At 46.5% G+C, this 12,293-nt stretch overlaps 1 protein-coding gene across 1 annotated transcript in view; it reads right to left on the minus strand.

Moving 5' to 3' along the window:
• Positions 1–10,503: 10,503 nt before the first annotated feature.
• The window catches only part of CWF19L2 (CWF19 like cell cycle control factor 2), a 130,914-nt gene continuing 129,124 nt past the window's right edge, over positions 10,504–12,293 (minus strand). Inside the window, exon 17 of the mRNA XM_084842709.1 lies at positions 10,504–11,215. Within this exon, the coding sequence (XP_084698835.1) occupies positions 11,204–11,215 (12 nt within the window). The 3' untranslated portion in view covers positions 10,504–11,203. The remainder of the gene's footprint in view (positions 11,216–12,293) is intronic.

Here is a 12,293-nt window from a genome sequence, read left to right on the forward strand (position 1 = left end):
AATGAAACTTAAACAGAATCATACATATAAATTAAGGCCCAGGGGGCTAAAGCTATGTAGGACAAGAATCCAGGGCAATTCTCTCTTTAACAGTAATTTAGCATTCTGCTGCTGTACCTTCTCTACAGCCCAAAAGACCAAGTCACACATGGTGTGCTGATACTCTACAAAGTGTCCCTCCAGGGGAGCACCAGATCTGCAATTAGGAATATTGGACATATGTTCTCCTATACGTCTATTTAAGGATCTAGTGGTCTGGCCAATCTAGATCTTATCACCTGGACATTTAACTGCTACACAACATGGGTACTGCTCCAAGTGGTGAATTGTTACAGCCTCTTTATTAAAATCCCTTAAATGTGAATAGTTATGTCTAAGTCTTAAGAATTGTGCAAAAGGTAAATTGCATCTGGCTGATGTGGATGTGACCTATCAAGCCTTAGATAAGTGTTTCTATCTGTTGGTTTCCTATATAAAGTAGCAGTGAAGTTATCTCCTTCCTTGACAACTAAAACATCCAAACATTTCATTACAACCATGTTGTGACTCAAACTGGATGTTAAGATCTTTTGAATTCATCCCTTCAAAAAAATCATTAAGACACTCTTCCTGTCCCTGCCATATAAGGAATACATCATCAATAAACATCAGCCACATTAATAGAAGCTCAGCTAAAATGTATACCACAGGTTAGGAAAGGTAGCACCAGGTCATCGGCATGATTAATGAGCATTGTTGAGGAGCTATTAGAGAAAAGAGTTTCCTTCAGAAAATGGAAGTCTTGCCCAAGTGAGCAAAACCTAAGAGAGCACAAGCTTGCACAAAGGTGATGCAAGCAGGCAATAAGGGATGCAAAAAAGCATTTTGAAGAGCATATCACTAACAACATCGAGGCCAACAATAAAGAATTCTTCAAATATATCAGAAGCAGAAAACAAACGAAGGAGGTAGTTGGACCACTGGATGACAATGGAGTTAAAGGAGTACTGAAGGAGGACAAGGAGATTGTAGAGAAGCTGAATGAATTCTTTTCATCCCTCTTCACTGCAGAAGATATAGGACAGGTACCTGTGCCTGAATTGATGTTTTCAGGAAGGGAGTCTGAGGAACTGAGGCAAATAGTGGTGAAAAAAGATGGTTCTCAACCTTATTGATAAATTGAAAGTGAATAAACCACCGGGCCCAGAAGGCATCCATCCTAGAGTTCTCAAAGAATTCAAATATGATATTGCTGATCTTCTAACCAAAATATGCAACATGTCCCTAAGATCAGCCTCTATACCAGAGGACTGGAAGATGGTCAATGTAACACCAATTTTCAAAAAGGGATCCAGGTGTCATGCCTCCCTCAGACTCTTCTGAGGACAAAAGGGAATGGCAGGTTCCAGAGCTAGGAGAAAGGAGTATCACAGAAGCAGCTCAAGTTCTGTCACCACCTGTCGATGATCAATGCCCTGCTGCAGCCCCTCCATTGGATTTAGAGGGTGAAGTTCCCCTAGCAGACTGAAGGCGGCTTCATGTGAAAGAACAGTGGTGAATTTCTGTCTGTCTAAGGTAGAGGGGCTCTCAGAAGCCAGAGGGCTAATTGCCAGCAGCTGCTTCAGGACACTGTAGTTAAAAGCAGGAAGCAGGCAGGAGCAAAACTGCTGGAGAACAATGTCATACCTACGCATCGGATCTCATCAGCCTCACCTTAGACCCTGAGCCTGGACCTCACCCTCTACTCTTGAATCCCAGGTGTTTGACTTTGGATTGCTAGAAGGACTTCCCTCTGCCTCGCTGACTTGTCTCTGTAAAATTGGCAAACTTCCCAGCTCTGGGCATCGTCCCTCCATTCTTGGCCTTGGGCAGATTTATTACCCAGCTTATCGGCAAGTGATTTATTGCAGCCATTGCATACCAGCTGTGATCAGCCAGCAAGGACTGACAGTTTATTCTCCAATGTTAAAAGACAGAGGGAGAGCAAGGGCTGGAATCCAGCTGTCATCGAACAATTGCAGCAGGAAAATGTGTTCCCCCAAATTGAGGTGCTAACAGCAGCTGTACCTGCTCAGGCAGCAGCAGCCGCCCCTACCCCACCCACAGTGAGGACAAGATGTCCTGCGGCAGTCCCAGAAAAGTTTTCAGGTAACCCTGACCAGCTCCCTGCCTTTTTGGCACAAACCCAGCTCTTTATGGACCTGAAGCTAGAGGCCTTTCCAGAGGATAAGACTCGGGTGGGGGTCCTCATTAGTCTTCTTACAGGAGCCGCAGCAAGAAGGGCCACACCCCTCTTGCTGGAGAACAGTCCCATGTTAATGAATCTGGCTGCATTCCGCAGGGAGCAGAGCACTATGTTCGAAGGCCCAGTGAAAGCCACCACTGCTAATCGCCAATAAGGCAGTTAAGGCACGGCATACATAACCGTCCCTCATAGCATACATAACCGTGTCTCGACTGCTACAGCAAGACCTGGCCTGGAATGAGGCGGCATTCATGGATCAATTTCAGGGGGGGCGATCTGATGCGCTGCTGGATGAATTAGTTCCAGTTGAACGCCCCGCCACCCTGCAAGGCCTGCTCCACCTGTGCCTCCGGTTTAAGAGGAGGCTGGAAAGCAGAAGTGCATCAGCTCACTTCCGGCCAGCCCACAGAAATGCCACCCCAAGGTAGACAGAATGGGAGACCTCTCTGCGAGACTCTGCCCCACTGGAAGAATCCATGCAGTTGGGTGGGTCTCAGCCATGCCCATCCATGAAGGAGAAGCAGAGGCGCCAGCAGCAAGGCTTATGCCTATACTGTGGTGCCCCAGGCCATTTTGCTGCCCATTACCCAGCAAAACTACCCCAAACCACAACCTTGAAAAACCACCGCACCTTGGCCACAACCAGGCCCTTAGACCAGGGTGGTTCTGTCTTCAAGAGGGCGTACCAATCCAGCTTCTCACCATCCACACATCTGACCGTGCTGGTCCCTCTGAAGGTCCCTGGACATACGAGGCTGCAGGCCAAAGCCGTCCTGGACTCGGACTCCACCAGTAATTTTATGGATCTTGCCTTTGCAGACTTTTATCATATTCCAAGCCAACCTACACTCCGGCCTGTACTGGTGGAGACTATTGATGGCCTACTGCTTACCTCTGCCCCGGTGGTCCAGGAGACTGTACCTTTAGAGATGGCCCTGACAGGACATCGGGAGGTCATCCAGTTCTACCTCACCATGGCCCCTCACTTCCCATTGGTGCTCGATCTGGATTGGCTCCACAACATGACCCGTGTATCCAGTGGTCAAGTATCTTTCTCCTCACCCTATTGCCAAGCCACTTGTTGGGTCTGGAAGGAACAGGTTTTGACCACCCAGGAAGAAAGCTCTGAACTAGAAAAGCTGCCAAAGTAGTATTGGGAGTTTCATAATGTTTTGGGGAAGTGAGAGGTGGATCAGCTACCACCCAACCGTCCCTACAACTGGCCAATCGAGTTGATACCTGGGGCCAAGATTCCAGTTGGAAGAACTGATTCCTTATCTGAGCCCAAGCTAGCCGCCCTGCAGGAGTTCATAGATAAGAACCTGTGCCGAGAGTTCATCCAACCCTCCGTGTCACCAGCCACTGCCCAGTGTTGCTTGTCAAGAAGTAGGGGTGTACAAAACCCCGCTTACCTGGCTCCGCCGGGTTCCGCCGGAGGGGGAGGCGCTCCGTCCCTCCCCCCGGAATCCTCACCAGGGGGTGGTGCTCTGCGCCTCCCCCCGGAATCCTGGCCGGCCGGCTCCACTCCGCGAGGATTTCGCGGAGCCGCTGGCCAGCTCCGCCAGCAGCCGGACATCCGGCCGCTGGCTAGCAGGGACGCAAATGGCGGCGGACATAGCTGCCGTTTGCGTCCCTGGATTCAGCCGTGATAGGCTACATAAAGACTTACGTAGCCTATCACGTCTGGGTTAAAAAAAAAAAATGCGTACGCAAATGGCGGTGGCTACAGCCGCCGCCATTTCTGTTCCTTATTTTTGGCCATCTTAGTCTACGTAAATATTTATGTAGACTAAGATGGCGAAAATAAGGGGGAACGCAAATAGCGTAGCGGACGCTATTTGCGTTCCCCCTTATTTTGGCCGTCTTAGTCTACGTAAATATTTACGTAGACTAAGACGGCCAAAAATAAGGAACGCAAATGGCGGCGGCCATAGCCACCGCCATTTGCGTAGCTTTTTTTTTTTTTTTAACCCAGACATGATAGGCTATGTAAGTCTTTACATAGCCTATCATGAATGGGGAGGGGGAACAGACTGCAAATGGCGGCGGTGGTGGCGGCGGCAGCCGGTCGGAAGACCAGCCGCCGCCGCCAAAGCCACCGCTGGAGCTGCCGCGGTCCGGAACATCCGCCCCAGGTAAGTCTCGTCCCAGGGGGGATCCGCGGGGGGTGGCAGGCCGTTCCATCATGGAGTTCGGGGGGCCGAATGCACTGGCATTCGGCCTCACAGAGATCCGTGGCGGAATTCTCTGACATCCCTATCAAGAAGAAGTGTGGGGAAATGAGACTCTGTAATGATTACTGAGTCCTAAACCAGATCACTATCTGGAACCGCTACCCTTTGCCATTGATCCCTGAACTCTTGGAGTGGTTACGGGAGGCTTGGATTTTTACTAAACTGGACCTGTGGGGGGCCTAAAATCTGGTGCAAATCTGGGAGGGGAATGAATGGAAGACAGCTTTTTGCACTAGGTACGGCCATTTTGAGTACACTGTAATGCTGTTGGGGCTATGCAACGCATCCACTGTCTTCCAACATTTCATGAATGACATCTTCCAAGATTTCCTAGACTGCTTCCTGGTGATTTATCTTGATGACATTCTGATAAGGTCACAAGACCCCCACAAGCATGGGAAACACATGCAATCAGTGTCACAATAGCTAAGAAAACACCACCTATTCCCTAAATTAGAGAAGTGTGAATTTGACGTAGTCACTGTCAATTTTCTGGGCCACCGTATCTCCCCCTCCGGGATTCAGATAGACCCAGGAAATGTAGAGACCATCTTGCAATGGCAAGTGCCCCACTGTGTGAAAGACATGCAAGGCCCCCAGGGCTTTGCTAATTACTACTGGCAGTTCCTTTCCAATTTCTCTGAGTTAACCGCACCCATCTCAGACCTGCTTCAAGGCAAGGAAAAGTTTCAATGGACAGGGGCAGCTCAGCAGGCATTTCAATGCCTCAAGGCAGCATTCACCTCAGACCCCCTCTTGCAATAGCCAGATCTCACTAAGCCTGTCATCATAGAAGCTGATGCATCTCAGAAAGCCATGGCAGCAGTACTGTTCCAGCCAGCTGTGAAAGGGCAGACCCTACTCCCCTGCACATTCCACTTCAAAAAACCCAGCCCATCTGAACGGAACTACACCATTTGAAAGAAGGAGCTGTTAGCCATCAAGGTGGCATTTGAAGGGTGGCGCCACCTTCTAGAAGGGGCACATCACCCAGTGCAAGTACGGACTGATCATAGGAACTTAGAGTACTTGCAAAGTGCCCGGAGACTTAACCAGCGCCAGATTCAGTTATCTCTTTTCTTCTCCCAATTCAACTTCACCGTCACATACCTCCCAGGACACCAGAACAAACAAGCAGATGCACTGTCCTACAAGTCTGAATACAGAGCCAAGACAGCAGGACTTCCTCTGTGGCCCATCCTTTGCCCAGAAAACTTTGCAGCCACCCAGCAACTATAGTCTCTGGTGGACCGGGTACAGGGGCCACAGCAGAGCAACCTGTATGTCCAATTGCACTGGACAGACCTCCAGTCTGGAACCCCTGCTGCAGACAACCCATTCTCCTCCCAGGATGGCTTGTTGTAACACCAAAATTGACCGTATATTCCCCCAGGAACTGTACAAGGAGAGGTGCTCTAGCTATGCCATGACAGCCAACCGGCTGGTCACTTTGGAACCTATAAGATGATCTAGTTTTGCAGGCATTCTGGTGGCCTTGGGTTCATGCAGACATCAAAGACTATGTGGCATCTTGTGACACCTGTTGGTGGACCAAGACAGCTCCTGGGCAGCCACCCAGGCTCCTGCTTCCTCTTCCCACTCTCCCAGGGCCATGGTGATCTGTGTCCTTGGATTTTATCACCAACCCACCCAACTCCAGAGGAATTACCACTATTCTTGTTGTGGTGGACCTGTTCACAAAGATTGCCTGCTTCCTCCCATGTGCTGGACTCCCCTCAGCCCAGGTGATGGCCCAGATGTTCCTGGCCCAGGTTTTCCACCTCCATGGTCTTCTGAATCATCTGATCACAGACCAATGGACCTAGTTCACAGCCCAGTTTTGGCAAACCCTGTTTTGTGCCCTTGCTGTACAAGCCCATCTGTCCTTGGCACACCACCCCCAATGAGACGGCCAGATGGAACACACGAGTGGCACGCTGGAGCAATATTGATGATGTTATATCAGCTTCCAGCAGGTTGATTGGATGGATCTGCTACCACTAGCAGAATTTGTATACAATAACTCCCCATATGCACAACAGACCCCCTTCTTTGCCACCTATGGTTATCACCCCAAGTTCTTTCCATCAGTAGTACCTCCCTTGCTGGTTTCTTTTGCAGACCTCATGGTGCAGGAGTTGAAGGCCATACAGGCAGTCCTGAAAGATCAATTAGAACAGGCTGAAGAACCTTACAAGCCATTGCCAACCTGGTCCTCTGCTGAAGGTAGGGGATCATGTGTGGCTTTCCAACAAGTTCTTGTGTACCCAGAGGCTGTTTTGGAAGCTGGACGCATGACACACAGGTCCTTTTCTGATCACCCGGCAGGTCAACCTGGTGGCCTTCCAGCTGCAGCTCCACACATCCCTTCATCTTCACCCTGTGTTCTATTGATCACTGTTTGTTCTGGCCCTCCCACCTCATCCCTTGACTGCTTGACAGCTGCCCCCAACCCTGGCAGAAGTGAATGGGGAGGAGGGGTTTGAAGTTTCCCAGATTGTGGATTCTCACCAGCATCATGGCTGGCTCCAGTACTTGATCGATTGGAAGGGATATGGCTCAGAAGAACGCTCCTGGGAAGATGTTCCTCCAGCTACATGTCAGATCTCATATGCCTCACCTTAGACCCTGAGCCTGGACCTCACCGTTGCATACCAGCTGTGGTCAGCCAGCAAGGACTGACACCAGGGGGGATCCAGGAAATTACAGGCTGGTTAGCTTAACGTCTTTTCTGGGTAAATTGGTTGGAGGCATTATTAAAGATAAAATTAGTAAACATATAGAAGGACAAGCCCTGCTGAAAACGAATTAACACAGCTTCTGCAAAGGTAAGTCCTGTGTCACTAACCTTTTAGAGTTCTTTGAAAGTGTAAAAAAACATGTAGACAGGGGTGATCCAGTAGACATTGTTTACTTGGACTTCCAAGAGGCTTTTGACAAAGACCCTCATCAAAGCCTCCTGGATCCCCCCAGTAACTGGTTAAAGAACAGAAGGCAGAGAGTAGGAATAAATGGTAAATTCTCCCAATGGAGAGAAGTAAATAGTGGGGTCTCACAGGGATCTGTATTAGGACCAATGTTTTTCAGCCTGTTCATAAACTATCTGGAATTAGAAGTGAGCAGTGAAGTGGCCAAGTTTGCTGATGACACCAAATTATTTAGGATGGGGGGGAAAAACGGGGTTGCGAAGATCTCCAAAAAGATCTCTCCAAACTGCAACAATGGGCATCTAAATGGGCATCACACGCAGATCAGTGACCCATTTGTTTGGATTGCTAATAAGGACTGCAACTCTGTTTTCCTCACTGAAACACTACATTTTCAATTTTCAAAACATCAAGCTGTTTTGAGATCATTATTAAAGAAGCCCTTGTTAAACCACACTGTATTTGGATAATTATAGGCCAGCCTCCAATATATCATTCTGAGGCATGGTGTTCCAGCGAGTGGGGGGAACTCAACTCCAGGGATTTCTGGACTATAATGTTTGTCTGGATCCATTTCAATCCAGTTTCCAGGCTAGCTTTGGGATTGAAGTGGCCTCAGAGGGTGAATTATAGTGGGATCTAAGGGGAAGGGGGTTGTACATTCCTGTTGCTTCTGCTGAACATCTCAGTGACCTTCAATGCCATTGATGTATTTGGTCTGTTGTACTTTTTCAAGAAGAGAAGGGAGAAAGGAAGATGGTGGTCAGAGGCTCATTGAACAGAGATGCAGAAAAGGAATGAACAATGAACCATTCTTTGAAGAAAGGAGTAAAGCAAACTACTAAATGATTCATTATGAAATACCAAATACATTGGAAGAATAGACATAGTTCAGGCTGATAACTTTTGACATCTCCTCCGTTGAAAACCTAAATTCCTCCCTGTATGCACAGCTATAAAATAGATAAAGGAGAGTTTATGTGATCCTGTTAATTCAGATGCTCTCACAGGAAAGAATAAATATTCTTGGGGGCGGGAACCAATATGTGCATTAACATTCAGGCTTCTATCTTTTGCACAATCTTTCCATCTGAAATTATATTGGGTTGGATCCAGACTTAGTTATACTCAGAGTTGACCCACTGAAATCAATGGGATTTAAACAGTGGCTGTTCTGAATCAGTGCCTGGGCACGGTAATGGATGGGATGAGGGCCAATAAACTGAAACTCAATCCAGACAAGACAGAGGTACTGTTAGCGGATGGTTCGTCTGCCCAGCTAGGTGATATTCAACCTGTTCTGGAGGGGGTTGCACTCCCCCAAAAGGATCACGTTCGTAGTTTGGGGTGCTCTTGGACCCAGAACTGTCACTTGAGGCACAGGTGAACTCAGTGGCACGGAGCACTTTTTATCAGCTTAGGCTGGTATACCAACTACGCCCTTATCTGGACAGAGATAGCCTCGCTACAGTTATCCATGCTCTGATAACTTCTCGTCTGGGTTACTGCAATGCGTTATACGTGGGGCTGCCTTTGAAAACGGTCTGGAAACTTCAGCTGGTCCAGAATAGGGCAGCAAGATTGTTAACAGGGACTGGTCAGAGAGCTCATATTATGCCAGTACTTTTTCAGCTGCACCGGCATTTCTGGGCCCAATTCAAAGTGCTGGTATTAACATTTAAAGCCCTTAATGGCTTGGGGCCAGGTTACCTGAAGGATCGTCTCCTCCCATATGTGCCTTCCCAGACCTTAAGATCATCGTCAGCGGCCCTTCTCCATGACCCCTGCCAAAGGAAGTGAGGCAGGTGGCTACTAGGAGGAGGGTTTTTTCTGCTGTGGCACCCCAGCTGTGGAATGAGCTCCCTAGTAAGGTTCACCTGGCACCTACACTGTATTCTTTCCAGCACCAGGTTTTTTTTTATTTTCCCAGGCATTTTAGCATTCTAGACTTTTAGTTTTGCTGTTTTAAATATGTATTTTAAATCCCTGCACTGCTGCTAGGTTTTATTCTGGTTGTATTGTTATATTGTGGTTTTAATGTTCTGTATGTTTTATATTGTTTTATTGTGTGCTGTTTGGTTTTAATTTTTGTGAACTGCCCAGAGAGCTTCGGCTATTGGTCGATATTGAAATAAATAAATAAATAAATAAATAAATAAATAAATAAATAAATAAATAAATAAATGTCATGACTAACTTAGGCCCCATTGATTTAAATGAGTTTAGTCTAAGTCTGGGTAAGTATGGATCCAATCCCTTATATTTTACTTGAAGGTCCCAATTTCTCCATATATAAGGGAGCTTTATATGTACAGAAATGTCTTGCTCCATCAGACCAAAGGTCCATTTAATCTAGCATCTCATTTTTACTGCAGGTATTGGGAAACTGTGGCCCTCCAGCTGCTATTGGACTCCAACTTCCATAAACCCCAGCCAACATGGCCAGTGGTCAGGGATGGTAGAAGCTGTAATCCAGTAACATCTGGACAACCACAGCCTTGTTCAACTGAATTTCTATTGCTTTACTGATGACTATTTATTGTATGGTTCCTTGGAAATTTTGAATTGGTAATTAGGATATAGACGTTTAAAATAAATAAATTTCGGAGAGTAGCAGTATTCTCAGCAGCTTATCGCATTACCCAAGCAGTTGGGAAGGATCCACATCACAATGGCTCCCATAGCACAAATATATCATCAGAGGGGACCTGTGCTATCCTAGGCTGTCTGCCCTGTGCAAAAATACTAACCCCAAATGACCAGTTTTATCAATTTCCTGGCACAAATTATGAAACTGGCAGCAAATGATATCAGCATTGCAATTAAATGTCATATTTAATGGTAATGACATTAGCGACTCATGTATCGTATTAAAGCACCAGCTGCCAGCTGTTTTGCGAACACCTGCTTCCTCCACTGTCTTCTGCCGTTGTAGGGTTTGTGGAAAAGCTCTTACCCTGCCTCCCATCACACCCCAACAAGAAGAGAAATTGAACATCTCTTCTCTGTTGAGATCAACTCAGTTTGTTCTTTGGCCCAGAAACTGGGAGAAACTGCTTATGGTCTGTAGGCTGTGTGACCCATCTCTCTTAGGAAAAGTTAAATAAGACTCTGATCTGCTTTGCACCATTTATTATTTATTTAAAAGCATTTATATTCCACTCTTTTTCTTTAAGGAGATCATAGTGGTGTACAGTAAAACAATATAAACAAACAGTTGTTGTTGTTGTTCAGTCATTCAGTCGTGTCAACTCTTCGTGACCCCATGGACCATAGCACGCCAGGCCTTCCTGTCCTGCACTCTCTCCCGGAGCGTGCTCAAGTCCATATTCATTGCATCAGTGATGCTATCTAGCCATCTCATCCTCTGCCGTCCCCTTCTCCTTTTGCCTTCAGTCTTTCCCAGCATCAGTGTCTTTTCCAGAGAGTTTTCTCTTCGCATTAGGTGGCCAAAATATTGGAGCTTCAGTTTCAGTATCTGTCCTTCCAATGAGCACTCAGGGTTGATTTCCTTTAGGAAAACAAGCAGTAACAACCAACAAAATTCACAGCAGCCAAAGTATTTGGGAGGGCTCAAAAGCATGATTGAAAAGGACAGTGTTAACTGCCCTCCTAAATGCAAGCAGTGAAGGAGTCCAGTGGTGGGGGGCCATCCCAGAAAAGGCCCTCTCACTCATTACCTTATTCATACCTGGAGGGACAGCATAAAGGGCTTTTGTGGAAGATTTTCTTCTCAAGCAGGATTATATGGAGGAAGGTGGTCCTTCATCTAACCTAGTCCCAATCGACTGAGGGTTTTATAGGTCAAAATCAGCACTTCAAACTGTGATCTGAAACAAACCCAACAAGAAAAGAGACCACAGAGTTTCAATCAACAAAGTTTACAACTTTACTGAAAAAAATATTAATAGAAAAAGGGTTTTCTCTGAATACATACACACATACAACGCACATAAAAATGAGCCATCTGCAAGCCCTTGGCTTCCTGAGCACATATCCACTAATCATTAAATAAACTTTTGACCTTTTGGCTGGTACTGACCAGCATGCATGCAAAAAAAAAGATTTAACCCCATAAGATCCAAAATCCAAACCAAAGACAAAAACGGAAGACAATTCCGTTCCTTCACACACACATAATGAAAGGAGTGTGTGAGTGATTACACACAGTCCCCATGGCATTGCACATTTTGTGACTAGCCTTGGCCCCCACAGCAGCCATTTTGTGGTCACAGCCAAAGCAGATTTAAAAAATTTAAAATGTGCCCACAGGCCCCAAAAGGTCGGGGATTCCTGTGCTAGGGGCTGAAGACTATAAGAACTAGGAGAGATTGTGTTATAGTGACATTCATGTATGCTGTAGTAGCCTCCTCTCTTCCATGGTGTCCTTTATTTATCCTATCTATCTGTCTATCACGTTTCTATACTGCCCAATACCCAAAGTTCTCTGGGCAGGTCGCAACTGTTAAAACCATAAAATACAATAACATGACAAAACACAGTACAACACTTTAAAAAAGTTTAAAAACACAATTTAAAAAGCAGCAGTGTAAAGACCTTAAAGTACAATAACATATTTTTAAAAAACCTGAAGAACTAAAATGCTTGGGAGAATAAAAAGGTCTTCACCTGACATGAAATACCATTGCTCTAGCACACAATGGGCTGGTTCACACAATCATCACAGCCCACTGTGGCTTATTTAAGCCATGATGGGTTGTGGCACATGCTGGCGGCCATAGCGAATATTCAATCCCTGGCCGGGGGTGAGAGTGCTTGGTTGTGTCATCTGAACCTGAATAGCAGGGGTTGTTTGAGGGTTAAACAATAGGCCATGAGTTATTTGAGGATTGTTTAACCTCCAGACAACACATGCTGCCTGAGTCTGGATGGTACAACAAACCATGA

Source organism: Heloderma suspectum, chromosome 3, assembly GCF_057233095.1.
Source record: "Heloderma suspectum isolate Gila_16-S chromosome 3, 16-S_ref, whole genome shotgun sequence".
Classification (NCBI taxonomy): Eukaryota; Metazoa; Chordata; class Lepidosauria; order Squamata; family Helodermatidae; genus Heloderma; species Heloderma suspectum.